Below are 26,715 nucleotides of genomic sequence, written 5' to 3' on the forward strand. Positions count from 1 at the left end.
GCCAGGGTGCTCATTGTTAATGCTGTCATTCACTTAGAGAAAACCCAGTGTTTTTACGCTAAAGAATTCATGAAATTGAACAATCATCTGCAACGAATTTAAAGAAGCCATTCTGGAAAAGCTCCCTACTCTGTTCAGAGAGTCCTTTCTGCTTTTATAGACAGCCCTGCCAGGGCTGGGAGGGCGGGGAGGGCGGCCCACACAGGGATAACGGAAAGACAATAAATCTTCTGGGGAAACAGCATGTATACACAGAGGATGTGCATGAAGGAAACAAATGCAGCTGAACGCTCAAGATTACATCAAAAAAGGCTCTTTGAGAGCCGAGTAGACTTCTCACACACCTTCATATCCTGGACAGCACCTGCCCAGCACAATGGCGGCTAGCACACATCCGGGAATACGTATTTCTGATTAAGCAGGTGACTGGTGAGTGCCCTGGGCTACTGGGAACCAATTCTATTATTAGCCCAGTCAATGACATCCTAAGTGGGGAGCTCCTTATAAGTAAGAACTGGGTCTTATCCTCTCTTTGACTTTTCAATGACCAACACTCAGTAAAGACCAAAGGTGCTTTCCTCTTGCTCAGAAGACGTTATCAATTGGCTCGTGTGGCACCATCAAAAGCCCAATGTTGACCATTTCCCTGTACGTTAAACACTCAAGTACTTTGATGAGCCTACAGGACTCTTCATACACATCCCGTTCCCGCAAGGCTGTAACTGTGCCAAGTCACAACCCAACGATGCCTTCTGTGAGTTCCCACACTCTTCTCGCATTGCTTTATGGTTTGTTTCCTTTTTGGGTAGTGTTTGTTTGAATGGGTGATATTTTTTAAAAAAAATCTTTGCTATTTTTTATTCCCAGCTGAAAATGTATATGTTCTTTCCTTCTCTCCAATGTTAGTGTTTGTTTAGGAATGGATGTGCAAGGAAGAATATGAAAACATGAAAGTTCGTGTTCACGCATAGCCAAAGGGGAAGGTGAACACCAACTGGCCCCAAGAGAAAATGGCGCCACCCAATAGAAGGACAGAAAGGCTCTGCCTTGTTCCTCCACTCAAGATGCCAATGGGTGGTTCTAGGAGAAAATGCCTAAGAGAATATGGGCAAAATCCAAGATGCATTATGTATCAGGTGAGGAGCCGGGAGTAGTAACTGACCGGGCCATGGGTCAAGTTCAAATGCGGCCTCAGAGCTGCATGCCTACTATGTGCAATGTCTGGGGTCCCTCAGACCTTCATGTAAACTGGAGGCGTTCATGTCCATTAACCGTCCCCACGATTCTTCGCCCCCTCACCTTCCTCCTCAAGGAATATAGGATCATTAACGAAATCTGCATCCTCTTCTTCCGCGTTAACGCTCTGAAACCAGGACCTCGCGTTCAACCCACATCCCGGCTCCTTCGGGACGTTCCCCGGTGGCAGCCCAGTGACATTTCCTACAAGACCTTCTGGAAGCTCAACTTCCAAAAGCGGTGGGATACTTCCAGAAGCCATGTGCTTCACCCTAGTGGCGGGGTCACCCACGGGCTCCCTTCTGGCCATCTCCAGTGTCCCTAAGCCCCCCATCCCAGTGCCCTGCACACAGCCTCTGCTGGCCTTCCCGGCAAGCCTTACCTGGTCCGACGCCCACTTTGATTATGTCTGCTCCAGAAAGAATAAGCTCTTCCACCATCTCCCCTGTCACCACGTTCCCGGCCTGAGGCAGAAAAGCACACAGCCCGCAGTCACAAGCTACTCCTGGTGATACAAAGATGCGCGAATGAAGAAGCCCGTACCTGGACACACAGCGGCGCATGCCCCGAAGCCACAACGCCGCCTGGGGCCCAAAAGAGGGGGGGAGGGGAAACAACGGGCTCAATTCCTGATTCTAGATGAAATCTCAAGTCGGCGGGAAGGGCTGTTCCCCTGGTTCCCTTCTCTGATGACTAGGAACACAGACTCTCAACACCTCATACCACATTTGGGTTTGCTAACAGCAGGAGAAGGTACGCAAGCTGCCACGTTAGAACCACAAAAGACCCGAGATGATCCAGGTCAGAGCTTCTGAACGTGCCCAGGGTGGACAAAACAAAATCTCACGGAGAACCCAAATGCATAAAATAAGCAAGGAGAGGCTCTTTCAGATGATCATAATATTTGCTGTTGGGAATAACATGTTTTGGAGACCATAAAAACCCCTGAAGGACCTTTAAGGAACTCTAGGGGCTCAGGCTTAGGAAACCCCGCGATCGTCTCACCGGCTCATGGATGGGAAAAGGCCTGGGGGTCCGCCCCAAGGCCGGTGCTTCCCACCCGGATATGAAAGGGCAGATGAGACTTTAGCGACCACAGGCCTGGAGCATGCTCCGACTTCACATGAGGCCGCGGCCCCCAGAATAAACATGCACACCAGGACGCGGCGGAAGCTAAAAACCAGAAAGATGCATCTGGTTTGGACATTGTACAAGTGCTTTCACCGCAGGGGCCTGGGAGCACGAAAATAGCCCTTTTCATTACGACTCACTGCCCTGCGGATTCTTCAGCTGGTACACAGGATACTTGGCAAGATGCCTGACTGAATTTTCACAACTGTACAAAGTCTTATTTTGGGAAATGCATCCCCACTCATGTTACTCTTTTTTTTTTTTTTTTTTTTTTTTGCTTTGAAGCCCCAGTGTCTTTTCAGTGAATTCATTCCCGGCAGTGGGGAGGGGGGGCGGGGAGCAGGTTTTCTTTTTTTAACCTAGACAGAGTGACTTTTAACTCTATAAAATATCTTGGAAAGGTTAATGAGGAAGGCTCAAAGCTGCTCTGATCCCACAACATCTGACAACGGAAAACGCTGGATGCTCCAGAAACAGGACCAGAGCATTGAGAATACCAGGTACAATAACGGGGTGGGGGGCATTGCACGTCACTGAGGGACAGAACCAGGTTTCCACAGACAGAACTGGGGAAAGGGATCTTCTGGAAACGAGATATGGATTAATGTTCACGCTTGCCCCCAAAACCAGCTTCCGACGGATTTAAGAGTTAAATTATAAGTGGAATCCTCCCAGATTTAGAATGCCTTGAATACCTGTAAGAAGCATAAAAGTGAAAGATACATGTGTGCCTACAAACACACACATTTCATACAATCGACAAAACTAAGAGGCAAATAACATAGCAGAGAAAAATAATCCCTTATGCATGACAAAGGGTGAACTAACATTATAAAAGCTCTCCCAAGTCTTCAAAAAAAAAAAAAATGCTAACAGCTCACAGAAGAACTGACAAAGGACATTATTTATTAAATAAATAAATAAATAAATAAATAAATAAATAAATAAATACATTAAAGTGGCCAATAAACACAGGGAAAGCGCTCACTCTCACGAAGAATCCAATTTAGATTCAGATGCCAGCGAGGTACTACCTTTCACTTAAAATATCAACGACTATAAACATTAAATACTAAGGAGGAAACAGATATCATCTTTCTCTGCTGGTGCAATGTCTACTTTCGTACAAGTTTTCCCGGAAAGCAATTGTCCATATGGAACAAATGCAGAACTACATACATCCTCTGATCTAGCAAGTGTGCTCCCAAAATTCTCTCCCAAGGGAGTAATCATAGCTGACGTCAAAGATTTAACGACAAGGATGTATATTATTTATTTGTAACAGTACAAAACTGCAAATCTACTACCCAAAATGGGAATAGTTCAACAACCTGGTGTTTTCCCACCTACGTGATGTTTTTAAGGTTGCTTAGATGGCATTGGAAAATGCTTAACCGATTTCAGTATAACGTTAGGGGGAAGAGAAGGAAATAGTAAGATCTCAATTTTGTTAAAATCAACAAGGGGCCCCTGGGTGGCTCAGTCAGTTAAGCATCCGACTCTTGGTTTTGGCTCAGGTCATGATCTCATGGTTTGTGGGTTCAAGCCCCACATTGGGCTCTGCGCAAACAGCATGGAGCCTCCTTGGGATTCTCTCTCTCTTTCTCTCTCTCTCTCTGCCCCTCCTCTGCTCACGCTCACCCTCTCAAAATAAATAAATAACCATAAAAAACATACTGAAAAAAAATAAAAAAAAAAAGAAAGGAGGACAGGTGAGTTTCCACTGGCAGGTGCCTAAAGCTGGCCCATCAAATTGGAAACCAAAAAAGGCAAAACTAAGGGGAAAAGGAGAAAGACAAAATCAGAAATGAAAATGGCAACGAGACACCCTCTAGCCCAGGAATGGCCGCAGTCCCCGCCCAGGAAGCTGTGCATGGGGGTGACTCAGGGGTGATGTGGGGATGATGCAGGGGTGTGGCATGGGCCAGGGTGATTAGCGGGGGTCCAGCCCACCGCCTATGTGGCACAGATAGCATGACTGGACATGGCTGCGTCCACAGCACATGCTCATCTCCTGGCACTCGAGACAAAGCACAGGTTCCTGGCACTCGAGACAAAGCACACCTTCTGGGGGGGGAGGGGGAGGGGGCACCAAACCAGGCAGGCCATTGCCGCCAGGCACGTCTCTCTCCTAGGGGAGGCTGAGCATGTCCAGGACCCCACCCCTGCTCTGCCAGCAACCACCGCCCCTCCGGGTCAAGGAGAAGCATGGGGGCCCAGAGAAAAGGCTGCAAAAAGCAACAAGATTAGAGAGATCCTTGGGCAAAAACCCAAACCAGGACTGTTTTGCCCTAATGTTTCCAGCTTCCCTGCAGACCCAGAGATCTAAGGCAGCATGAGTTCAGAAAGACCTGGGGTAGACTAGGGCCCCACACTTACCAAGTAACTAAGAAGTAACTCTGAGTCTCCCTTTATCCTGCTATGAAGCGGGACTAACCACACCCACTTGGTGCTGTCATGATAAGGTTTACAAAGAAAGTTCTATTCAATTCCTAGACAGAGCCCAGCTCTCAGTTGGTGCTCAGTAAAATGTTGGTCCCTCCACTTAAGAATGGTTTCTTAAAATAAATAAATAAATAAATAAATAAATAAATAAATAAAATACATTAAAATAAAATACATTAAAATAAAATAAAATAAATTAAAATTAAATAAAATAAATTAAAATTAAATAAAATAAATTAAAATAAAATAAGATAAAATAAAAATAAATAAAATAAAATAAAATAAAATAAAATAAAATAAAATAAAATAAAATAAGAATGGTTTCTGTATTGGGGTGCCTGGATGGCTCAGTCGGTTGAGTGTCCGACTCTTGACTTGCGCTCAGGTCATGATCTCAACAGTCATGAAATCGAGCCCTGTGGCAGGCTCTGCACTGACGGCCCGAAGCCTGTTTGGGACTCTCTCTTTCTCCCCCTCCCCTATGCGCGATCTCTTTCTCTCTCTCTCTCTCTCAAAAATAAAAAACATTAAAAAAAAAAGAATGGTTTCTGTATATTGTTACTTTTTAAGACTTCAATGTGGTCAAATGTACATAACCTAAAATACTATTTTTAGCTATTTTTAATTTTAGCTATTTTTTTTTTTTTTTTCAATGTTTATTTATTTTGGGACAGAGAGAGACAGAGCATGAACGGGGGAGGGGCAGAGAGAGAGGGAGACACAGAATCGGAAACAGACTCCAGGCTCCGAGCCATCAGCCCAGAGCCTGACGCGGGGCTCGAACTCACGGATCGCGAGATCGTGACCTGGCTGAAGTCGGACGCTTAACCAACTGCGCCACCCAGGCGCCCCAATTTTAGCTATTTTTAAGCAGACAATTCAGTGGCACTGAATACATTCACACTGCTGTGCAGACATCACCACCATCTGTTCCTACAACTTTTCATCATCCCAAACTGAAGGTGTGTACCTACTAGAAAATAACTTCTCGGGGCGCCTGGGTGGCTCCGTCGGTTAAGCGTCCAACTTCGGCTCGGGTCACGATCTCACAGTTCGTGAGTTCGAGCCCCGCATCGGGCTCTGTGCTGACAGCTCGGAGCCTGGAACCTGCTTCTGGTTCTGGGTCTCCCTCTCTCTCTGCCCCTCCCCACTCTCGTGCTCGCTCTCTCAAAAATAAATGTTAAAAATTTTTTTGAAGTAAATGAAACAATAACTTCTCTACCCAGTTTTGACTGGCTCTTCTGAGTCCCTCTGCCAAGAAAAGTCCTTTCTCTAGGAGGAGATAAGGCAGGGGCCTGCAAAGAGCTGTAGGCCAGGTTTGGCCCAAGGGGCCACGGCCTGCCAACTTCCCATAGAAGGTGATGGAATGCTGATGCCAGTACCTTCTCCCAAGCACTCGCACGTGTCTCTACACCTACCCGTGGAAGCAGGAATAGGAGACGCTATCAAGGCAATAACCATCTTTCACGGCACATTAAACTGAGTTTGCTATGGGGCTCTCAGGCATCACCTGGATCCGAGGCCCTGCGTGGGTTTCCGCCACAGTTCCGGAAAGACGGCGAAAACAGGACATCCAGGCAACTCGGCCTGAGAGGTTATGGTCCGTCAGCCATGACCACTTCTCCTACTTCAACGAGTAAGACTGCCCACGGCTGACAACCCGCAGGGAATTCTAAAGAGCGTCCGCCTCTTCGGGAAGAGGGACAGCTCAGGAGGTGACCGTGAGTGCCACCGCAAGAATGCAGACAGGTAACTGGGCCACTGGCCATGCACAGAAACCAGGAGGCTGTGCCCACGGCTACCTGGGCACCGGTCAACGGTGGCTAACATGGCATTGCCCCGGGGCGTGCAGCTAGGTCTCCAGTCTACTCTGAACGGGTCAGGTGTCACAGACCTACCTCCTCCGGACAAAGTCAGAAAGAAGCACCAGCACAAAAGCATTTTTTCAGCGGGCTTGGTTTCCGGTGGGCAGTGTGGTACAACCGGAAGATCTCAGGTCCCGGAGGCAGGCCGCTTGGCTCTGGACCCCGGGCTCACCTCGCGCTGGCTGTGAGATCCTCAGAAAGTTCCCTAAGCTCTCTGAAATGGAGTTTCACGTCAGTAAGAGCAGGTGCTCGTAACCATGCTCCAAGATTTGACAGGATTCCAAGAGCAGGGTCTCATCCACACTCAGTGCCTTTTTCTACAGCACCCGGTAGGCATCATTCTCTTTCCTCTCTGGAAGCCACCAGGCAAATAAATGGCTCTAGGACTTACCACACCGTTCTAACAGCCAGCACTTCTACAGGACCCTTCTCTGCCAAAGTGTTCTAAAAATCCCTGCTTTTTCCCTCCTTACAAGTGGCAGGGAGTGCCTTAGCTGAAAGGCAAGGAAAAGGGGTGTGCACATAAATCCAGAACGCACAGGAAACAGGGAGCAACAGATAAGCCCTTGCTCCGAATGCACACATCCTGAACTGCCAGCTGCTACCAAGACCATTTCTTTTCTTTTTTTTTTCTAATCTTTATTTATTTATTTTGAGAGAGGGAGAGTGCAAGCAGAGGAGGGGCAGAGAGAGAGAGAGAGGGAGAGAGAATCCCAAGCAGGCTCTGTGCTGTGAGCACAAAGCCTGACATGGGGCTCGATCTCACGAAGGGTGAGATCATGACCTGAGCTGAAATCAAGAGCCAGACACTTAACCGACTGAGCCACCCAGGCGCCCCTACCAAGACCACTTCTTCTTCTTTTCTTTTTTAATCTTTGTTTTGAGAGAGAGAGAGCACAAGCAGGGGAGGGGCAGAGAGAGAGGGAGAGAGAATTCCAAACAGGCTCCATGCTATGAGTGCACAGCCCAACACGGGGCTCGCTCTCATGAAGTGTCGTGACCTGAGCTGAAGTCAAGAGTCGGACACTTAACCAACCGAGCCACCCAGGCACCCCTACCAAGACCGTTTCTGAGTACCTCTTCTGTTCACCGCATTGGAACGATCATGACACTCAACATCCATATTACAGACTCTTCAGTTCCAAAACCCTGGACAAATGGTAATGCATCCAAAAGCCATGAGAGAAATTACACTTCCCCAAACCAAGGGTGTTAAGAGTCCTGGAGGTTTCCAAACGAATGGCAGATTTCAAGGGTCAGCGCAAGCAAAGAAGGCCTTAGAAATAACCACCTACCTTGCCAACGTCCCCCGTTCATTGCTGGGGAAACCAACAAGAACAATAAAAACACATCCCAGAGCCAACCAGCAGACGCTAAAGGGGCACTTGCTTGTGGTGGGTGCCCACAGGGCCGTGGGAACTCTGCGCCAGTCTCTCCACCCCCCCCCCCCCCGTCCCAGCCTCATCCCCATAGCAACCCTGGGGCTCTGTACTCATGACACTGCCCCTTCCCTTGTATTGGCAGCCTCCCTCCTCCTGCACTGCCCCTGTCCCCTTGTCTGCAACCCTGAGGGCTGGAACACGGGCTCCCTGGGCTCCACAGCGGGCAGCTTGCCTCAGCTGTCGGCAGGACCAGCTGTGAGCTAAAACTCATAGCCCACTGGAGCACAGCACATTTTTTTTAATGTTTATTTATTTTCGACAGAGAGAGAGACAGAGACAGAGTGCGGGCAGGGGAGGGGCAGAGAGAGAGAGAGAGAGAGAGGGAGACACAGAATCTGAAGGAGGTTCCAGGCTCCGAACCACCAACACAGAGCCCAACATGGGGCTCGAACTCAAGAACCTTGAGATCGTGAGCTGAGCCGAAGTCGGACACTTAACTGACCGAGCCACCCAGGAGCCCCCAACTGATTTCTGCAATCATTTATCCTTTTGAAAGAAGGGGCCCGTGTTTTCTCTGCCTTCTTAAAACAAAAACGAATAATCTTCCCATCCCACCTTCCGTTTTCTTCCCTATCAACCTTCCACGTCTACCTCAGTGCTCAGGGCATATGCCCCCAACGGTCCTCACAACCGACAAACAACTGTGTGTGAACCCCACACCGTGTGACCCCCTCCGTCATTCTCTGCCTGTTATTATCCTCGACCTCCTTTCTGTCGGTGCGGAAAATGAGACTCAGAAGGTGAGGTGACTTCCCCCGGGTGGCTGAGCTCCCACCAACTCCAGGGGCACTCAGCGATTCTCAGGGTGTTCCAACCGGCGGCAAAGTAGAGCAAGGGGGAGGGGCAAGGGAGACGTGTGGGAGACAGAATTACGGATTTGTTCCAGCAGGAACAGCATACCTGCCCTGCCGCTTCCATAAAACCATGCGGCTGCGTCTCCATATGCTACGGAGCAAAAGACGACACAAGAGCCATGCGGGCGGGGTTACCGCTTACACAAGGGGCAAAACCAGGCACGATTAAACAGTGTTAAGAAGAGATCAGTGGTGGTGAGACCAGAGACATGCAAGGAAGGAAGAGATCACTAGAGTCCGGAGGGGGACAGCCCTCTTGGGTGGGAGTAGGGGCTTCTGGACGTAGGTACACTGGAAGGCTTGCTTAGGCTAGGACTATTTATGAAACACTCAGGTTCTAAGCACTTTTCTGTAGGTATGTCATATTTCACAATTTAAGGCAAGGATTACTAAAGAGAAAGAAAGGGGAACCACTGAGTCGCCTTACTAAATCCGTGTCATTTCTCATGCCTGACCCTTCGGAACTCTCCTGCCAGTGGAGGTAAAGGACGACATCCCAGGTTTATCAGTCGCTTCTATCCCCAGCACAACTGACACACTGGAGGTAACCTGGAAAGATCTGGAACGATCTAGACCACGCCACCACCTCCAAGCAGAAACCTAAGGAATGCCCGATCTTCTTCTCTCCACAAGGAATGAACAAAGGTCTCCTCAAGACATATTTGTCACGCTCTTTCTCCTGCCACGCAGGCAGTGTTTCACACAATCTACATTTAATACCCCATACTGTTTAGGGCTACAGGTCTCAGCTGAAGGGCTGGGGCTTCTGCAGTCCCGGGAGTCCAGCCTTCTACTCGCTCTGGCGTGAGCAAAAGTTACCACCGATGGCGGTCACCACAGAAGAGCCTCAGGACACCAGATATTAGACACCAACAGACCCGGCTTCAAACCCCAGCTTAGCTGTTCCACATCGGTATGACCTTGTGAAAACTCCAAGTGTATGAGCAGATCAGAGCCTAAGATTCCTCATCTGGGATACATCTGGGATAGCGGTTCCCACTCTTAACAGAAGAGAAAGAACAGATGCGAACTTTCTAAAACCTACTAGGTATTCAATAAGCAGTATTACCGTTACGGATGAAAGCAATGACACCGCAGCACTATTAGGGAGGGTAAAATGAATTTTTCAGTCTCCCACCCAACTTCTCCTACTGTACTGCTGATCGACCTTGGGGCAACTCTTGATTCTTTCTTCTCCTGTAATTGGAAAGCATGAAAATACACACTCAAAAATCCTTGTCAATTCTTAACAGATTTAACTCCACTAACAGAAATAATTCCTGGGTGCCAACTTCCTTACGATGCCGAGATACGAGGAGAAATAAAATTCAGAGTTTAAAACAACGGAGACACAGGGAAATTACCTAGTGGCCGCTCTGTAATCGTCACGGTACCTAAGACAGTAAAGACACGCACAATTACGACACAGATTTTCCAAAAGCCCAATTTTAACTCAAGAGCCTCCGGTCCCTTTTTCGGTCAATCCACCTTTGCTGGCAACCACAAACACACTTTCTGACCAGCGAAGGTGCTCCTAATTAGGAAGGGACACAAAAGACAGGCAAAGTCGAGAATAAGGGTCGTAGACAAAGCAATACTCCAACCGGCTGGCTACCGTTCCCATGAGGCACTTCAATTGCTCTGGTAGAATTTTCCACTGGAAAATTAGGAGAGGGGTACAGATGACCTAAAAAGGTGGCAACCTAACCCCAGTTTCATTGTTTTCTTTTTTTTTTTTTTTAATGTTATTTAGAGAAAGAGAGAGCATGCCCACGCAAGCAAGGAAGGGTAGAGAGAGACTCTTAAGCAGGCTCCGCACTGTTAGCGTGGAGCCTGATGCGGGGCTCGAGCTCACGAACCACGAGATCACGGCCTGAGCTAAAATCAAGAGTCGGACGCTTCACCGACTGAGCCGCTCGGGCACCTCTCATTGTTCTCATTTTTTAAAAATAAACTCCTTAAGTAAAGAGGGTCACAGAAGACCTTTGTTCAAGGGGCACACACGGTAAGAAACATTTGATAACATTTAGCAGAGATAAAAAGCCAACACCCTGTAACGTTGATCTGGATTCTAGTTTTTATGGGGAGCCAGTCTGCAGACCTTCCATCGCCGCCTCTTCATGAGGATTCTCCACTCGTCTCAACAAGAAAGCACCGACACAGCCCCCCACCGCCCCGCACACGGAGCAAGCCTCTCTCTGCTCCCCTCCGCCCCCCCCCCCCCCCCCCGGAGAGCCCTCCTCCATACCTACCATGATAGTGTGTTCTGGAAATCTGGCACGCACCAGCTTCACGAATTCCACAAAATGTTCTGAGTACCCATTGGCCACGTCCAGGCAGATAAACTTGACCTGCGGCACGGCTTCCAAGATGCTGCTCATCTTTTCCAGATCGCTCTTCCCGCTGCCCGAACTCACGGCTACGTGCTGTACCAAAACACACGGGGAAGAGCAAGGCCTGAGGAGTAAGTAGCATTCAAAGGCAGACCCTGCCCCCCGCCCCCCCCCCACTCGCCTATGCTGAGGACGGTGCAGTGACTCTTCGAGGTGTACCTAGGTCAAATACACACACGGCAGATCTGCTCAAGAAACACAACAGCAGGGGCGCCTGGGTGGCTCAGTCGGCTGGGCGTCCGACTTCGGCTCAGGTCATGATCTCCCGGTTGGTGAGTTCGAGCCCCGCCTCAGGCTCTGTGCTGACCGCTCAGAGCCTGGAGCCTGCTTCGGATTCTGTGTCTCCCCACTCTCTGCCCCTCCCCTGATCATGCTCAGTCTCTCCCTCTCAATAATGAATAAATGTTTCAAAAAAAAAAAAAAAAAAAGAAACACAACAGCAGAGGTAAGGGAGACTCGTGATCCATTCATTAGGTTAACTACACTTTGCTTCAGTTACCTTTCCCCCCATTAAAGTGCATATATCCTTAACCTTGAACCTCGGCCACAGAATCTTCCAGTAAGTACATTGTTTTTTTTAATGTTTATTTTTGAGAGAGAAAGCGCCAGTGGGGGAGAAGCACAGAGAGAGGGGGGCAGAGGAGCCAAAGCGGGCTCCGCGCCTACAGCAGAGAGCCTGATTCGGGGCTCAAACTCACGAACTGCGAGATCACGGTCTGAGCTGAGATCAAAGTCGGGCGCCCACCCTACTGAGCCACCCAGGCGCCCCTCGGGTAACTACATCTCTAATTATTCAGGAAACCTAGTCCTTGGCTTTTCCTTGGTTTCTTCAAGCCGTGTGGAACTCTGAACCGTGGAGCTGCTGGTGTGAACGCTCTTCTAGGAGATGAGGAGAAGCAGAAGACTAAGATGTGGCCAGTCAACACAGGCTTCCTCCTGCTGAAGCTGCGGCCGTCACTGAGCATCTCGTATAGCAAGGGAGGGAGGGGAAGATGTCTCAAACTCCTCGGACAGAACTCCTTCCTCTGTCTTTTTCTCAAGTTTACGTATTTATTTTTAGAGAGGTGGGGGGGAGGGTGGGGCAGACAGATGAAGAGAGAGAATCCCAAGCAGGCTCTCCGCTGCCAGCCCAGAGCCCGACGTGGGGCTCGAACTCGCAAACCATGAGAGCCGACGTTGGACGCTTTCCCGACTGAGCCACCCAGGCGCCCCATCCTTCTTATTTTCATTTTTACTCCCAATACGATAATTTCACAACATGCAAGTCGTAACCTACACAAAGAGCTCCAAGACTCGGGGTTCCTATTAAAAGGGGAAAACGTCCAAACGGTGCAAGAACCCACGAGCCTAAAACGATCCTTCCCAGCCGCACCTGTCCCTGTTCACATCTGGAGCCACCGCACGCCCCTCGGGGAAAACACCCTCTTCCCCAACCTCCACAGCACCGACGCTCTCCAACCCACCCCCCCTGCTCCTGTGAAAATCTGCTCCCTGGGGAAAAAAAAATTTGTTTTTAGTCATTTGTGCCTTGGTGCCACTAAGCCATGGGATTGTGCCCGGAGTCGGCATCTCTCCTTTTATATTTTATGTCACTTCTCTAAAGCCAGAAGTCACAGATGGGGGACCTATCTGAGTATCCTTTGTGGCTCCCCCCAAATCACAACAATGTAGTGACAACCCAGATACTGAGCGTAAACAGCCCAGTCACTCGATACGCGTGTATTCTCGTTCTTTGCGTCGACACCCGTTTTCACTGCTCCCGCTGACATTCTGACCAGCTCCGGCCCCATCCATCCCTCCCACGAGAGCAAGGCTGCCTTTCCCATTTTCCCTTTCGTTGCTGTTAAAGTCTGGCAAGTGAAACTCAACATTGGTTCATTTGTCTCCGTGTCACCGAGCATTTGACATTTTCCCCTTTTCAATTCGCCTTTTAATTTGGTGGGGGGGGGGGGGCACGGAGGCAGAGTAGGAAGTCAAACGATCACAGTTGGTCACGAAGGTCAGGCTGCCAGCTTAGAACACGTTGCCAGAAACTCCCATACAGGAGTCAGAGGTATGACCAAAAAAAAAAAAAAAAAAAAAAAAAAATCATTGCTCTCCGAACTCCTTACAGAGAAGGGAAGAAGGTGGCACAATTATAATTCATTCAAACACAACGTGGGGAAAAAAAATGAAAAGATCTGGCAGCAAGCCGGAATTTTGTATCGCCCAAACCACCTTCTCGCGAACCCACAATCTCCATGCAGCACAGCCGGGGACGGGAAAAAGAGAGCAGTGTAATAAGCTCAAAAGCAGCACCGTATAAAGTCATTTTCCAATCACACATGATCTGATCACAGGGGAGAGCAACTCCAATGCCAAGAGACTTCTCTGCTGGCACTGGCTCGGGATGTGCCAGGTGCCAAGTCAGGTGCGTTACATAATAATAGGGATTTTCCTTATTTTCAAACTGCCTTTTTTTTTTTAAATAACAGCTTTATTGAGATATAATTACACACCTCACAGCTCACCCCGTTAGAGAGTGCAGTCCAAGAGTTTCTGGCATATTCAGAGTCACGCATCCGCCCTCACGATTTTAAAACACGTGTCACCCCAGAACCTCGGTCGCTCCCACACGCTTTAGCCCTCACCCTCAAATTCCCGCCCCCCGCCCGCCTTAGGCAACCACCAAAATCTACTTTGTCTCTGTAGGCTGGCCTGGTTTGCCATTTCATGTAAACAGACACAGATTTTCGTGCCCGGCTTTTTCCCTCGGCGGAATGTTCTGGAGGGTCAGGGGCCCACTACCGCCTCTCCCCAGAGCTCTAAGGACTCCGCATGTCTGTCTGCAGGTCAAATCCTCTCGACTACCCTGAAGTCTGTCTCCCCACCCCCTGCAAGCAGTGGAATTTATAACCAGGGTGTAGTCTTACCGGCAGACATTCTGGGTGATTAGCAGCAAAGAACTTCCATTCATCCAGGGCGTAGTGCTTATGAATTGCCGTAAACATGGAGTGCTAGGGAACAAAACAGCACCATCAGCGCAAGAAGTCAAATGAGTCAGCTCTCCTGCCTCCGTGTGGCAGGGGTGACCCCACGACACAGAAGCATTAGGCGTTCCTGATGTTCACGCTTGATTTGCTTTAAATATGCTAAGAGCCAAAAACAGACAAGGTGTGACCAGTGAAATCACAAAACCGCGTTTTCCATTCTAATCCGATGGGACAACACTGCCTTCCGGACTCAGGAGGCCCTGCCCGGACGCCGGGGAGGGAGGGAAAGGGAAGAGTTCTCAGAACCCTGTCCAGGCCCACCACCTGAGTCAGGCACAGAGCTGAGGACCGCAGCTGCCCTGCCCCTAAGGGTCGCCCGAGGGCCACCTGCTGCTTAAGCCAATCCAAAAGAACCTCAACTGACACCTGAAAGCTTTTCTTTGCGTTCATGATCTAAACATGTCTTGCTAAACACGGGCGGTTGTTGGTATTTTTGAGTGAGGGCGGGAGGGAGGAAATTCTGTAACTTACAATCCCCAATCTAGGACTATCAACCCGATCCAACATCGACACTTTGCTCCCAAGCACTCTGCACACCATTTCGTGCCATTTACCCCCTCGAGCAACCTCATACAGTAACTCTGGCTTCGCGGACAGAAACGGAGCTTAAGGAATTTAACAGCAGCTTGGCCAAAGGGGGGCAAAGGCCCGAATCAAACGTCTATCTGACTGCAGAGCTCGGGTTCCTTCTCTGTCAGGACCCTCTCCTAACTTCCCTGGGTTGACTTCCCCATCTACAATTTCCCATTCTAAAATTCCATGGCTTTATTAACGCACACTGTCTCAGTGGATCCTAGAAAGAGAAAGCTCACAGTATCCACACATGGTTTCAGCGTATGCTATTTCACTGTATTCTCAGTGTACCTTGTCTCAAGAATGGTGAGTCCTTCCTTCCTGTCAAAACGGGCAGGGCACAGCAAGCTCTATATTCTTCAAGGACTAGTAATCTGATAATTAATCAGGATTACTCATTGCTCCCTGATCCCACCCACTCTTATAGTAATACATAATTCATTAGTAGCAATGGCTGATCACAGAGCAGGGCAAGGAAAAGACAAGGAGGAAAAAAAAAAAACAAAAAACAAAAACAAATTCCTTTAGCAATGAATTCACTAGCCTCCGGGTCGAAACTCGGTGGGGACTGAATAGAACTGATCACGGAGTCAGACAGACCACCCCCGATTCCACTTTCCGAATTCATAATTTGTTTGAAAATCTTCCTTCTAATCACTGGCTAATAATGAATCCTAACACCTCCTGAGGTTTGGCTTGCTGCCCACAGCGAGAAGCTCTTTCAACTAATTGGATTTATCTTTTCCCTTGGCAGGCATTATCAATGGAAATAGACACACACACTCTGTGCACGTCAGAAGCAAACATTTCACATCTCAGATGAATAAGGTGTGTTGCATCTCGGACGTAGCCGCGTGGGACAAAAGTCCTGCCCACAAATGGCTTTTCTTTTATTTTTCCCAAGGCCTGGCTACTAACTCTTCCCCTTATAGGAGATGAGACTAGTTAACTGGCTAAAATGGACCTTGTGTGGTTAGGTCTGTTAGGTTGTTACCTGTCCGTGTGAGTTGGGAGGCAAATCCCTTATTTAGGAGTCAGTCTGGGTTTGAATCTTGGCTCTGTCTCTACCCGACTGGATGCCCTGAGCCAAGTGACCTCTTCTCTTCCTCTCTGCCTCAGTTTCCCCGTCAGGAAAAGGAACACACAGGGAGGAGCTGTCACAACATTACACACGTTGTATCCACTGGCTGGCACATCAGTGCCCCATAAGTGTTTCGTACATAATTAGGTAATAAACGCTATTGCACAGACTGCATACAAAGGCGGGTCTGCCCTAATTTATTTTATTTTTGTAAATATTTACTTATTTTGGGGAGAGCGCAAGCTGGGGAGGGGCCGAGGGAGATGGGACAGAGGATCCTAAGCGGGCTCTGCGCTGACAGGCTGACAGCAGAGAGCCCCATGTGGGGCTTGAACTCATGAACTGTGAGATCGTGACCTGAGCCGAAGTCAACACGCTCAACCAACTGAGCCACCCAGGTGCCCCCCGCCTTAATTTTAAAGGCAAGGTCACTCTTCTATAACACGACACTAGCCTCACTTGACAATATCTCTAGTTTCTAAAACTACCAGGAGCATTTTCAAGGAAGAAACGGGTGCAGACCTAAGCCATCTCCTTGAATGCCAAGTCCAGACTCTGTCTTCTGACGGAAAAGAAAAGAAGTACCTCCCGGCAGCCATCAGACTCAGAACCGAATAGTTCGGCCACAGTAAATGATCCGGAATGTCTCAGTTTTCTCCTCTTCTTTGTGTCTGAGCGAGTCCGGGCTGGGCTCCTGACCACCTGTCCAGGGTGAGCAGTAGAGTCATCCTACCTGTGACATCACTGCTGCCATCTCGAATGTCCCCACGGTGTCCATGTTGGCCACAATGATGGGGATCCCCGAGTAGGTCTGCTTCGAGTTCCGAAACGTGAAGGTACGCTCAAGATCCACCTAATTGGCAAAAAGGGAAACAGAAACGAAGTGCTCTTCAAGTGATCCGTGAAGAACTTCTAGAGTTTGGAGCAAGGGCGAACAACAAAAAGCAAGTGCGTGTCCCTCGGTCCGTTGGTCTCTTAGGGGCTGAGCCACGTGGCCCCAAAACAGGAGAGCTCCTGAGGAGTCAGAGTAACAGGTGGTCATCCAGGGACAAAGCCAACGCAGTACAAGGCACTGGTGGCCCACCATCGATCCAAACCTCAGAATCGGAAGCTCTCTCCTTCAGCTGTGCTCCCAACCCACTGCCTGCCACCTTCCGCCCCCAGCCCCATCCATCCTGGCCCTAAACACCCACGCGCATGCTACATTTCCCCACTTCCAGGCACCGGAGGGACCATTCCCCTCCTGGGAAAATCCACTCCACCCTTCCCTGCCAGGCATGACTTTCCCTTTAATTCTCACCCACCGAGAGAAGCAGACACTCCAAATTCACCCACAGCGAGCTGCAAACCATGAATCCCTTAACCTGTCAACCTTCTCAGCTTGCTTTGTAATTCTGAGCATCCTTCAAAGAGCTGAGAGGAAGTACAGGGAGCCAGGTGTCTAAGCAAACACACACTTGTTCCTTTGACGCGCAAATGGTGGAGGAAGGGCCCTCCAATTCTCCTGTCACTCCAACTTCGGGGCGTCGTCGTGTCTAACCCAGCCCCAGCGGTCGGGGATCCAGGACAGGTAAGCCAGGATGGTGGGCGCAGCCAAAGTCTGCTAGGCACGCGCCAAGAGCTAACAGAGTCAGAACCCCTTCTTTGTCCCAGGCAGATCTGAGACCTGCCTGCTCACAGGTTTATTCTTCACCCTTTTCCCGCCCCTCCCCCTTACCACAGGAAGGTCACCCCCCGCCCCTGCAGGCTCCGATGCCCAGGTTGGTTTCTGGCCGGGTTCAGCCAATGGAGAAACTGCGTGGGAAAGTGCAGGACCGTGCGGAACAAGGGAGGAGGGCCTGTATGCAGTCAGCGCGTTCTCCCAGAACGCCTTGCCTCTGCCTCGGCCTGCGTGGCCTCGGTTCCAGCTGTCAGGGAGTGATCTCAGGAACATCACCTCCTCCCCTTCCGAAGCCCCTTTTCACTGTTGCGAATCCCTAGGGTGCCTCCACATCTCACGTGGCATCTCAGCTGAGTTCAGATATCTTGCGTTACATTTCCTGTCGTACCTACTCAGCCCTGTTTGTCCCCTGGGCTGGACCGTGAGGGACCCAGGATCATCCTGAAAGCAGATGCTTCCCCAGGAGAACTGGCAGGAGACACACAGGGGTGGATCTCTGGTCTCTGAAGTGATTTCAACCTACATTAATCCTGGACAGATCACCAATAATATATACATATATGAATATATCAGCCATTAATCATTGAATAGATCAGCAATAATCATTCCTTACCACTGTTGGTCTAGTTCCTTCTCTTTTCATTTGAGGCAACTTTTTTTTTAAGTTTACTCATTTACTGAGAGAGAGAGAGAGAGAGAGAGAGAGAACAAGTAGGGGAGGGGAAGAGAGAGGGGAGACAGAATCCTAAGCAGGCTCTGCATTGTCAGCACAGAGTCCAGTGTGGGGCTCGAACTCACAAACCAGGAGATCATGACCTGCGCTGAAACCAAGAGTCTAACGCTTAACTGCTTAACCGACGGAGCCCCCCAGGTGTCCGTCCCTAAGGCAACTTTCACTTTGCAATCAACATGTCAAAAAACACCATGGGACACGTCACTTGGCCTTCCGTGCTTGCTCTCTACACAGCTCCCAGCAGGCTTCCTGGGTGAATGGTGTCCTATGTCTGCACCGGCCTTAAACAGCAAAGCCGAGGGGAAATGAGACGCAGGAACTTCCTGACAGGTGAGGCAGCTTATGGCTTTCTCTACTTCCTTCATTATGACCCTTGGCTGGACTTCAGCGAAGCAAGTTAGATCTACATTCTGAGAGATAACCGAAGGGGTCTATTAACTGCAACCCTCTGTGCTAATGGCACTCCACCATTCTGGCTTGGCAGGCTTAAAATAATCTGAATTCCTTGGTCTCAAATCATTCATACTCCTCCCAAGACGCACGGGGAGGGCAGCCACACTCTGAACCCAGCTGAGCTCGCAATGGGCTTTTCCCGGCACCCCAAAACCTATCAGCAGTATGGAAAAAACAGAGCCCTCCCTGGAAAAAGATCAGCCTTGACGGTGAACTCCTGCCCTTATTTTTTGTCTTCCTATGGTAGATTCCATGCAATCCTTAATTCTAAGAATGAGAAATAAAATTGTCTTCCCCAAGTAAAAATAAACTATTGGGAGTACATATGGAGAGTACAAAATAAAAAGCCTCTGCAGAGCGAAGGAAACAATCGACAAAACTAAAAGGCGACCTAGGGAATGGAAGAAGAGATTTGCAAGTGACATATTCGATAAAGGGTTAGTATCCAAAATCCATAAAGAACTTATACACCCCGACACCCATACGATGAATAATCCAATTAAAAATGGGCAGAGCCCCCGAACAGACATTTTCCTAAAGAAGACATGCGGATGGCCGAGAGACACATGAAAAGATGCTCATCATCGCTCACTCTCAGGGAAATACACATCAGAACTACAATGAGATATCGCCTCACACCTGTCAGAAAGGCTACACTGAAAAAGACAAGAAACAACAGATGTTGGTGAGGATGTGGAGAAAAAGGAACCCTCCTGCACTGCTGGTGGGAATGTGAACGGGTGCAGCCACTCTGGAAAACAGTGAGGAGCTGCCTCAAAAAGCTAAAAACAGAACCACCAAAGATTCAGCAATTGCACTGTTGAGTATGTACCCAAAGAGATACAAAAACTCTAATTCAAAGGGATACCCGCGCCCCAGTGTTTGCAACAGCGGTATTTACAACAGCCAAACTATGGAAACAGCCCGACTGCCCCTCAGCTGATGAATGGACAAAGAAGACGTGGTTTATATACACAAGGGAATATTATTGAGCCGTATAAAAGAACGAAACCCTGCCACGTGCAACAACATGTGTCACGCTGAGTGAATAAGACAGTAAGAGAAAGACATGATTTCACTCATACGAGGAATTTAAGAAACAAAACAAATGAACAAAGGAAAATGGGAGAGAGAGCGAGCGAGCGAGAGAGAGCAGCAAACCAAGAAACAGACTCTTAACTCTGGAGAACAAACTGATGGTTCCCAGAGGGGAGGTGGGAGGGGGGGATGGGTTAAACAGGTGATGGGGATTAAGAGTGCACTTGCTATGATGAGCAGCAGGTGATGTATGGGATTGTACCTCTGAAGCTAATATTATGCATTTTTAAAATTTGTTTTAATGTTTATTTTATTTTTGAGAGAGAGAACTGTCAGCACACAGCCCAAGGCAGGGCTCGAACTCACAAACCACGAGACCATGACCTGAGCTGAAGTCAGGTGCTCAACTGACTGAGCTACCCAGGCACCCCTAAAAAATGTTTTAACTAATCTTCCCTGATCTTACCCACACAAAGACACACACCCGCCCCCCAAATACACCTGTTGTTCACTAAAAGAAATAGATATTTTAAATATTCCAGCCTCCTGGGAACAAAACTTGGTATTTAATCTGCCACAGCTGGTCAATGTACCAACTACAGCACCTCCAAATTCCCACTGTGCTAAGCCTGATTTGCAAGGGAACACAAAGTAATGCACTATCCCTCCCCCACCTCAAAAATGCATGTTTCTCCTGCCCTTTAAACACACCTTCATCAAAGTCAGTCCCACAGCCCAACATTTGGGGGCCAAAAGCACAAATGGAGGGGCGCCTGGGTGGCTCCGTCGGTTAAGCATCCGACTTCAGCTCAGGTCAGGTTCTCGTGGTTCGTGAGTTCGAGCCCCGCGTCGGGCTCCGTGCTGACAACTCAGAGCCTGGGGCCTGCTTCGGATTCTGTGTCTCCCTCTCTCTCTCCCCCTCCCCTGCTCATGCTCTGTGTCTCTCACTCTCAAAAATGAATAAACGTTAAAAAAATTAAAAAAAAAAAAAAAAGGCATGAATGGAGACCCACCTACCACATTCCTAAATATCTCAACGTTATGATCGAGCTAACAGGCTTCTACATAAGCATAAGCCTTCTACATTGTGTCAAACCTTGACAAACACTAATGACCTGGAAAGTACCAGAACATCGTGTCATGGGGAGCGAGCCCCTGGCCTCCGGTCCACACCCTCTTCTCGTCCCACCCAAACCTTGATGTGCACACACAGACCCCCCAGTCTGCACACGAAGCTCCATGCACACACACATCCATTCTCCCAAACAGCTGCCGCCTGGCCACTGCCTGAGGTTGGAGTTGAGCACACCTGCATCACGGCAGGTCCCTGGGAAAACACAGCCTGGGAAGGGGCCCTTCCTTGCAAGCCTTGGAATTAGCCTGCAGTCATCTGGGCAAGGAAATCCAGGACTCTGAGTCCCTGGAACACGGCCTTCATGAAAAGGCATGGCCCTCTGGCCCTGTCCAGTGAGGAGGGTATAAGGGAGCAGAGGTGGGGTGTGGGGCAGGGCCCCTTTTGCCTAGATCTATAGGTGGCACTGTTTAAGCAATGCTCTTATTAAATAAAGGATCCATTACCCGTCTCACCTATAAATGGTAAGTCTACAGGGACAATCCCTCTTATCTTTTTTTTTTTTTAACGTTTATTCATTTTTGAGAGACAGAGAGACAGAGTGCGAGCGGGGAAGGGGCAGAGAGAGAGAGAGAGAGAGAGAGAGAGAGAGAGACAGAATCCGAAGCAGGCTCCAGGCCCTGAGCTGAAGCACAGAGCCCGACGCGGGGCTCGAACTCATGAACCACAGGAACGTGACCTGAGCTGAAGTCGGATGCTTAACCGACGGAGCCACCCAGGCACACCCCCCTCTTATCTTTATAGTTCTAGAGAGTGGCTTCAAAAGTGTGGAATAAATTAACGTCTGACCAAGAAGTAAGAATATTATTGTAGCTCGGCCCCCAGCCTTTCTCAGGGCAATGCTTGGTGAGCCCCAGCCCAGCTCTGTGCATGAGTTCTGTCCCTTGCAGGCTTCGCCACCAGCTGCCAGGATTTCGGGAAGCTCGGGCGGCTGTACATTACCAGACAGCCGCGGGCTTCTCCAAATGGAAAAGACCCCAGTGGTTAGCCCAGCGTCTGTGTGCACATGAGAATCAGCACAGGAGGATTTCCAAAACACATATGCTCAAGCCGCTCCAAACTTACTGAGAACCTTTGTGCTGGAGACAGTGTGTGTATTTTGGAGTGTCTCCTTAGGTGATTCTGAGGCATCCATTAAGAACAATTCTACTCACACCCTCTAATTTCATAGAGGCTGCTATGGTTTGAGCTGTGTCTCCCGAAAGGATAAAAGATCCGTAATAAGGTCTTCGCCGACAATCAAGGTAAGATGAGGTCAGCACAACAGGGCCCCCATCCCAACATGACTGGTGTTCTCAAAATGGGAAAATCTGGACACAGACACACACAGAGAGGGAGAACATCATGTAAAGATGAAGGCAGAGATAGGAACTATGCATCTATGAGCCAAGGAACACTCCAGATTGTGTGTAAACAACCAGAAAAATAGGAGAGAGAAATGTCACAGACTCTCCTTCACCGCACTCAGAAGGATCCAGCCCATGGACATTCTGATCTGCGGCTCCTCGCCTCCTGGAGCGGGAGACAATACATTTCTATTGTGTAAGCCACCTCGTTTTCTGGTACTTTGTTACAGCTGCCCTGTGAAACTAACATAGCGCCAAGGTACTGAAGACAAAGTAGTGCACAGCCTGAGCTAAAATTCAGGTCAGCTTGCTCCCAGCCAAATATCCTCTCCACTGCTGTGCTCTGATCCCCTGCAGGCCAACGTGCAGTGGACCCCTGAGGGTTGACCAGACCTTTCTGGAGCCGATCTGCCTCTCCCTGGACCACTGGTGAAAAAAAATCACTAGAGAGTTTTAAAAGAAGACTGAATTCTTCTCACTGTGTCGTGTCTTCTCTGTCCTAGGACAAGTGGCCAATTCTCTACTGCAAATTTCCTCGTGGCCTGACTTCCAAAGCTATGGCTGTGTTAGTAAATTTGTTTTTTGTTCTTTTTTTTTTTTTTTTTTAAATCTTACCCTAGCTTAAGGGCTCAGGTGGGACATCAGAGCCAGAAATGGGTTCTCAGGAAGAACTGCTCGGGGAGTCAAGGAATGTCTGGATGTCCCCCGTGCATCAGATAAAGCCAAAGTTTGTGCTTACACGTGACTTCCTTTGAATGGATTACCCAACCGTCCCCAAGGAGCCCTGTGGGACTTTATTCTCCTGTACCAGGGGCTTGTGAAGATGTGTGTAAATGCAAAGAGTGGACAGCTGAGAGACGACTGCCCGTCTGGCACAATCACAGGAAGGCCACCTGGGCCACCTCCACCTGGACCCTTTGCCGCTGGGAGCTGACCTCAACTTCATTTTATGTTTACATTTGCGGAAATGCCCTTACCGGAATACTAGAACATCTAAGTGGGTGATCATTCTGCCTCTCTCTCCATTTTCTGCTCACTGGCTGATATCCAACACCAGGCCTGGCTCTTAGCAAAAAACCGTCGCTGTGATAAATCTTGTCAAGAGTCGAAACTCCCTTCCCAGAGCCAGACTCTGCTCTTACAGGGTATGTTTTCTCTCCTGGCTCCACTCAGCTCTGCTCTCTGGTTAGGCTCAAAGACTGTCATTTGCCACTTTCAAATTTGTTTTCAATTTGCATGCAGGGGGGCACACATTTTAGGCTTATATCTGATGGCACAACGAAAAGTTTTTAACTCCCTGTAAGACATTTCAGGCATCCACAAGCAAACTGAGAAAACACTGAGAGGGGACTGGAAGCCTGCTTAGGTCTAGGGCTAACTAGATCCCTCAACATCAACTAAAGCAGGCAGATTGTGGGACACAATCAGCCAGGCACCTACGCTATTAGGGGAACCAACTGGAAAGGCAAGCCAGTTAACTTAGGTTTCCATGCCCAGAGCTGGCAAACTCCCACAGAAATGGAACTGTGAAAACATTTCCCAAGGGCACAGAGTTCTCACTGCAATGTGGACACGTAGATTGCAAGGTGCCATTGGAAGCTGGGACATTAACAGTTTCAATCGGCTCAAAGTATGAAACCAAATGATGCAGGACATCATACTATTCTCTGGAAAAGAGTAATTCATTCTATTACCTAAATTCTACATGTTCTACCTTCTCCAGATCCTTTCTGGCTCAGAAAATACGTACAATATATCCTTGTTTTAAACACCCATTTGGGGGCGCCTGGGTGGCACAGTCGGTTAAGCGTCCGACTTCAGCCAGGTCACGATCTCGCGGTCCGTGAGTTCGAGCCCCGCGTCAGGCTCTGGGCTGATGGCTCGGAGCCTGGAGCCTGTTTCCGATTCTGTGTCTCCCTCTCTCTCTGCCCCTCCCCCGTTCATGCTCTGTCTCTCTCTGTCCCAAAAAATAAAATAAACGTTGAAAAAAAAAATTAAAAAAAAAAAAATAAATAAAAAAAAAAATAAACACCCATTTGGCTTAGTAAGTTTCTCTCTCCTAAGTGGATTCCGAACAAATACTGAAAGAATGTTGAGGCCACCACTTTATCTGTCTGCCCAGAAGCCCCACCTCCTGTCTTGTTCTGGCCTTAGGCAGTGGCTACCTATCACCCAAACCATTTGTTTTTCTTTCAAAAGTCGGCCACTCTTTTAGCACCTTTAAGGACACGAGGAAGGACAGGAAGAGGGTGGTCCCATCTAGGGTGATAAGGGCTAGCCATTCCCGGCCTCCTGAAGTCCTGTCCAGACCCACCCTCTACGGGTCTCTGGGTCCGGCTGCCAACCCTCCTGCTTGAGGTGTCTTGTTCTGGTCACCGGCTAAAACAGGACACGTCTTTAATCCAAACAAGCCCTCGGCTGGCAACCCCAGGCACTGCGGTTGGGCCCGGGCACAGGCACAGGCGGGCAGCAGAGTTCTTGCAAGAGGATTTATTTATGGTCTCGTGGAGCGGAGCCTTTGGAAGAGTGTGCTGGCTTGGCCTCCTCCTGTTTACTCCTGCGGACCCCACCTCCACACGGAGTCACTTCCTCACCTCCTTCTCCAGCTCTCAGAAGCCAGGCAGCGCCCCGGTCACCAGCACACCCTCCTCCAGGGGACTCCTTCCGTGCAACTAGTTTATCCTTCAGGCTGTGACCTTCCTCAGCCCCAGCCGGGGCAGCACCTTCCCCTCTCACTCGGAGCCATAGCCAGTCTTCGATCTCATGGACACAGAACCAGCCAAACTGCCCAGGGGGTCCAATCTGCCTCTCACCCTCGCACCTGTGCTGGGGTGTTTTCTGCCTCCCTACAGCTGTCCAGTAAGTCGAGTGGCGCCAGGCACGCGTCCCCAGCCTCACTCCCAGCAAGGTCACTGAAACGTGGAAAGTAAACCCTGAACTTTTGCCGCTCTGGAATCCGCCTGTTTTTCAGTGGTTTTTTTAAAAAATTCCATTGCCGGCGCTGATACTAACGCGGCAGTCGGTTCTCCGCACTAAGAGACAATGCCAAAATCACAAAGCTCTTCGTCGCTGTCGTCCTCTCCTTTACACTTGGGCTCCACTCTTGTCATTTCTGCCCTACGTGCACCCCTCCAGCCACCCTCCCATTCTTTCTAAATCTGCCGGCCACTTGATCTTTGTTCCTCTGTGGTCTAGCCTACCGTGTACTTCCCCCAGCCCACTCAGCCGGACGTATTTAGAATTTTACGCCGGAGCTGGGTCCCTTAAAGACACCTCAAGTCCTGGCGGGGAACCAGCCGGCTTTCCCCTCTCTCAGCAGATGGGGAGGGCCAAGGGGGTCAGCCTCCCATCCACCAAGAGACACACGGAAAAGCCGGCTGGGTTAAGCACATCCCTCCTCCTCCCACCGTCCTCCCCCACCCCAGCTACGCGGAAAACAAATCCCACCCTCACTGCGGCTCTCGAAGGGGCCCACCTCGGCTCGGCTCCTGAGGCTGCTTCGCTTGGGTCGGAGCAGGACATCCTTAAAGTCCAGCTTCAGATCTGCATCTATGCGGGGCATGGTGCAGATCCGCGCGCTGAGGCAAGCCCGGCTAGAGCTGGCAGCTCCTTCCTGCAGCTCGGGCGCCGGGCGGCGGGGGGGGGCGGCCCGGGCGGGGGGAGGGGGGCGGGGCGGGGCGCGGGGGCGGGGCGGGAGGTGGGGGCGGGGCGGGAGGTGGGGCATGGGCTGTGGGCGGGGCGAAGGGAGGGGCGGGGCGATGGGCGGGGAGGGGACGGGGCTTCCCGCGTGTGGCCGCTAGCCGACCAAGGGGCGCGCACCTTGCGCCCTTAAGGCCCCGCGAAGCGGCAGTCGCGCTCCACCCGCCCGCGCGCTCCCTGGGCCCGCCCCGCTCCCGCTCTGGGCAGTGGTGGGGGCGGGGGGGAGGGGGATGGCGGGGTAGGGACAGACCCGTGGCTCAGCGTGACATTTTTAACAAACCTTCCTCGCTCCCGCTTACAGACTTGTTGGTTGCGGTGACCGAACTGGCTGGGGTCGGTCGGGGAGGCCGGGGGAATGCGCATCGTCACGTGGGTCACCGAGGTCTCCCCTCCCCCCACCCCCATAGGGAGGAGACTTGGCCTGTGCCTGCCTCCCTTGAGGGAAAAGGCCGCTCCTGGGAGGTTTTGCTTCTTTCTCTAATTTCAAGCCCTGTGTGCCCATCAAGTGCTGAGTCAGACCTCTGGCATGCCAAAAGAATAAATCCTGGGGAAGTTGGATAGAATTAAGGAGAAGATTGTGGGCAGGTAAATCTATTTGGCGA

General features: G+C 49.9%; 1 protein-coding gene across 3 annotated transcripts in view; it reads right to left on the reverse strand.

Moving 5' to 3' along the window:
- GMPR (guanosine monophosphate reductase) overlaps window positions 1-26,438 on the reverse strand; it is a 44,731-nt gene extending 18,293 nt beyond the window's left edge. The window contains exons 1-6 of one of the 3 annotated variants that reach the window (XM_047859914.1): window positions 26,394-26,438; window positions 25,890-25,963; window positions 16,786-16,905; window positions 14,279-14,362; window positions 11,226-11,399; window positions 1,619-1,700 (exon numbers count right to left, since the gene is read on the reverse strand). In XM_047859914.1, the coding sequence (XP_047715870.1) occupies window positions 1,619-1,700; window positions 11,226-11,399; window positions 14,279-14,362; window positions 16,786-16,830 (385 nt within the window). In that variant the 5' untranslated portion in view covers window positions 16,831-16,905; window positions 25,890-25,963; window positions 26,394-26,438. Of the gene's footprint in view, window positions 1-1,618; window positions 1,701-11,225; window positions 11,400-14,278; window positions 14,363-16,785; window positions 16,906-25,861; window positions 26,044-26,393 lie in introns of those variants that run through there. The other 2 variants (XM_047859912.1, XM_047859913.1) reach the window with 2 other exon arrangements.
- Window positions 26,439-26,715: the final 277 nt, after the last annotated feature.

This window comes from Prionailurus viverrinus, chromosome B2 (genome assembly GCF_022837055.1).
Source record: "Prionailurus viverrinus isolate Anna chromosome B2, UM_Priviv_1.0, whole genome shotgun sequence".
Classification (NCBI taxonomy): Eukaryota; Metazoa; Chordata; class Mammalia; order Carnivora; family Felidae; genus Prionailurus; species Prionailurus viverrinus.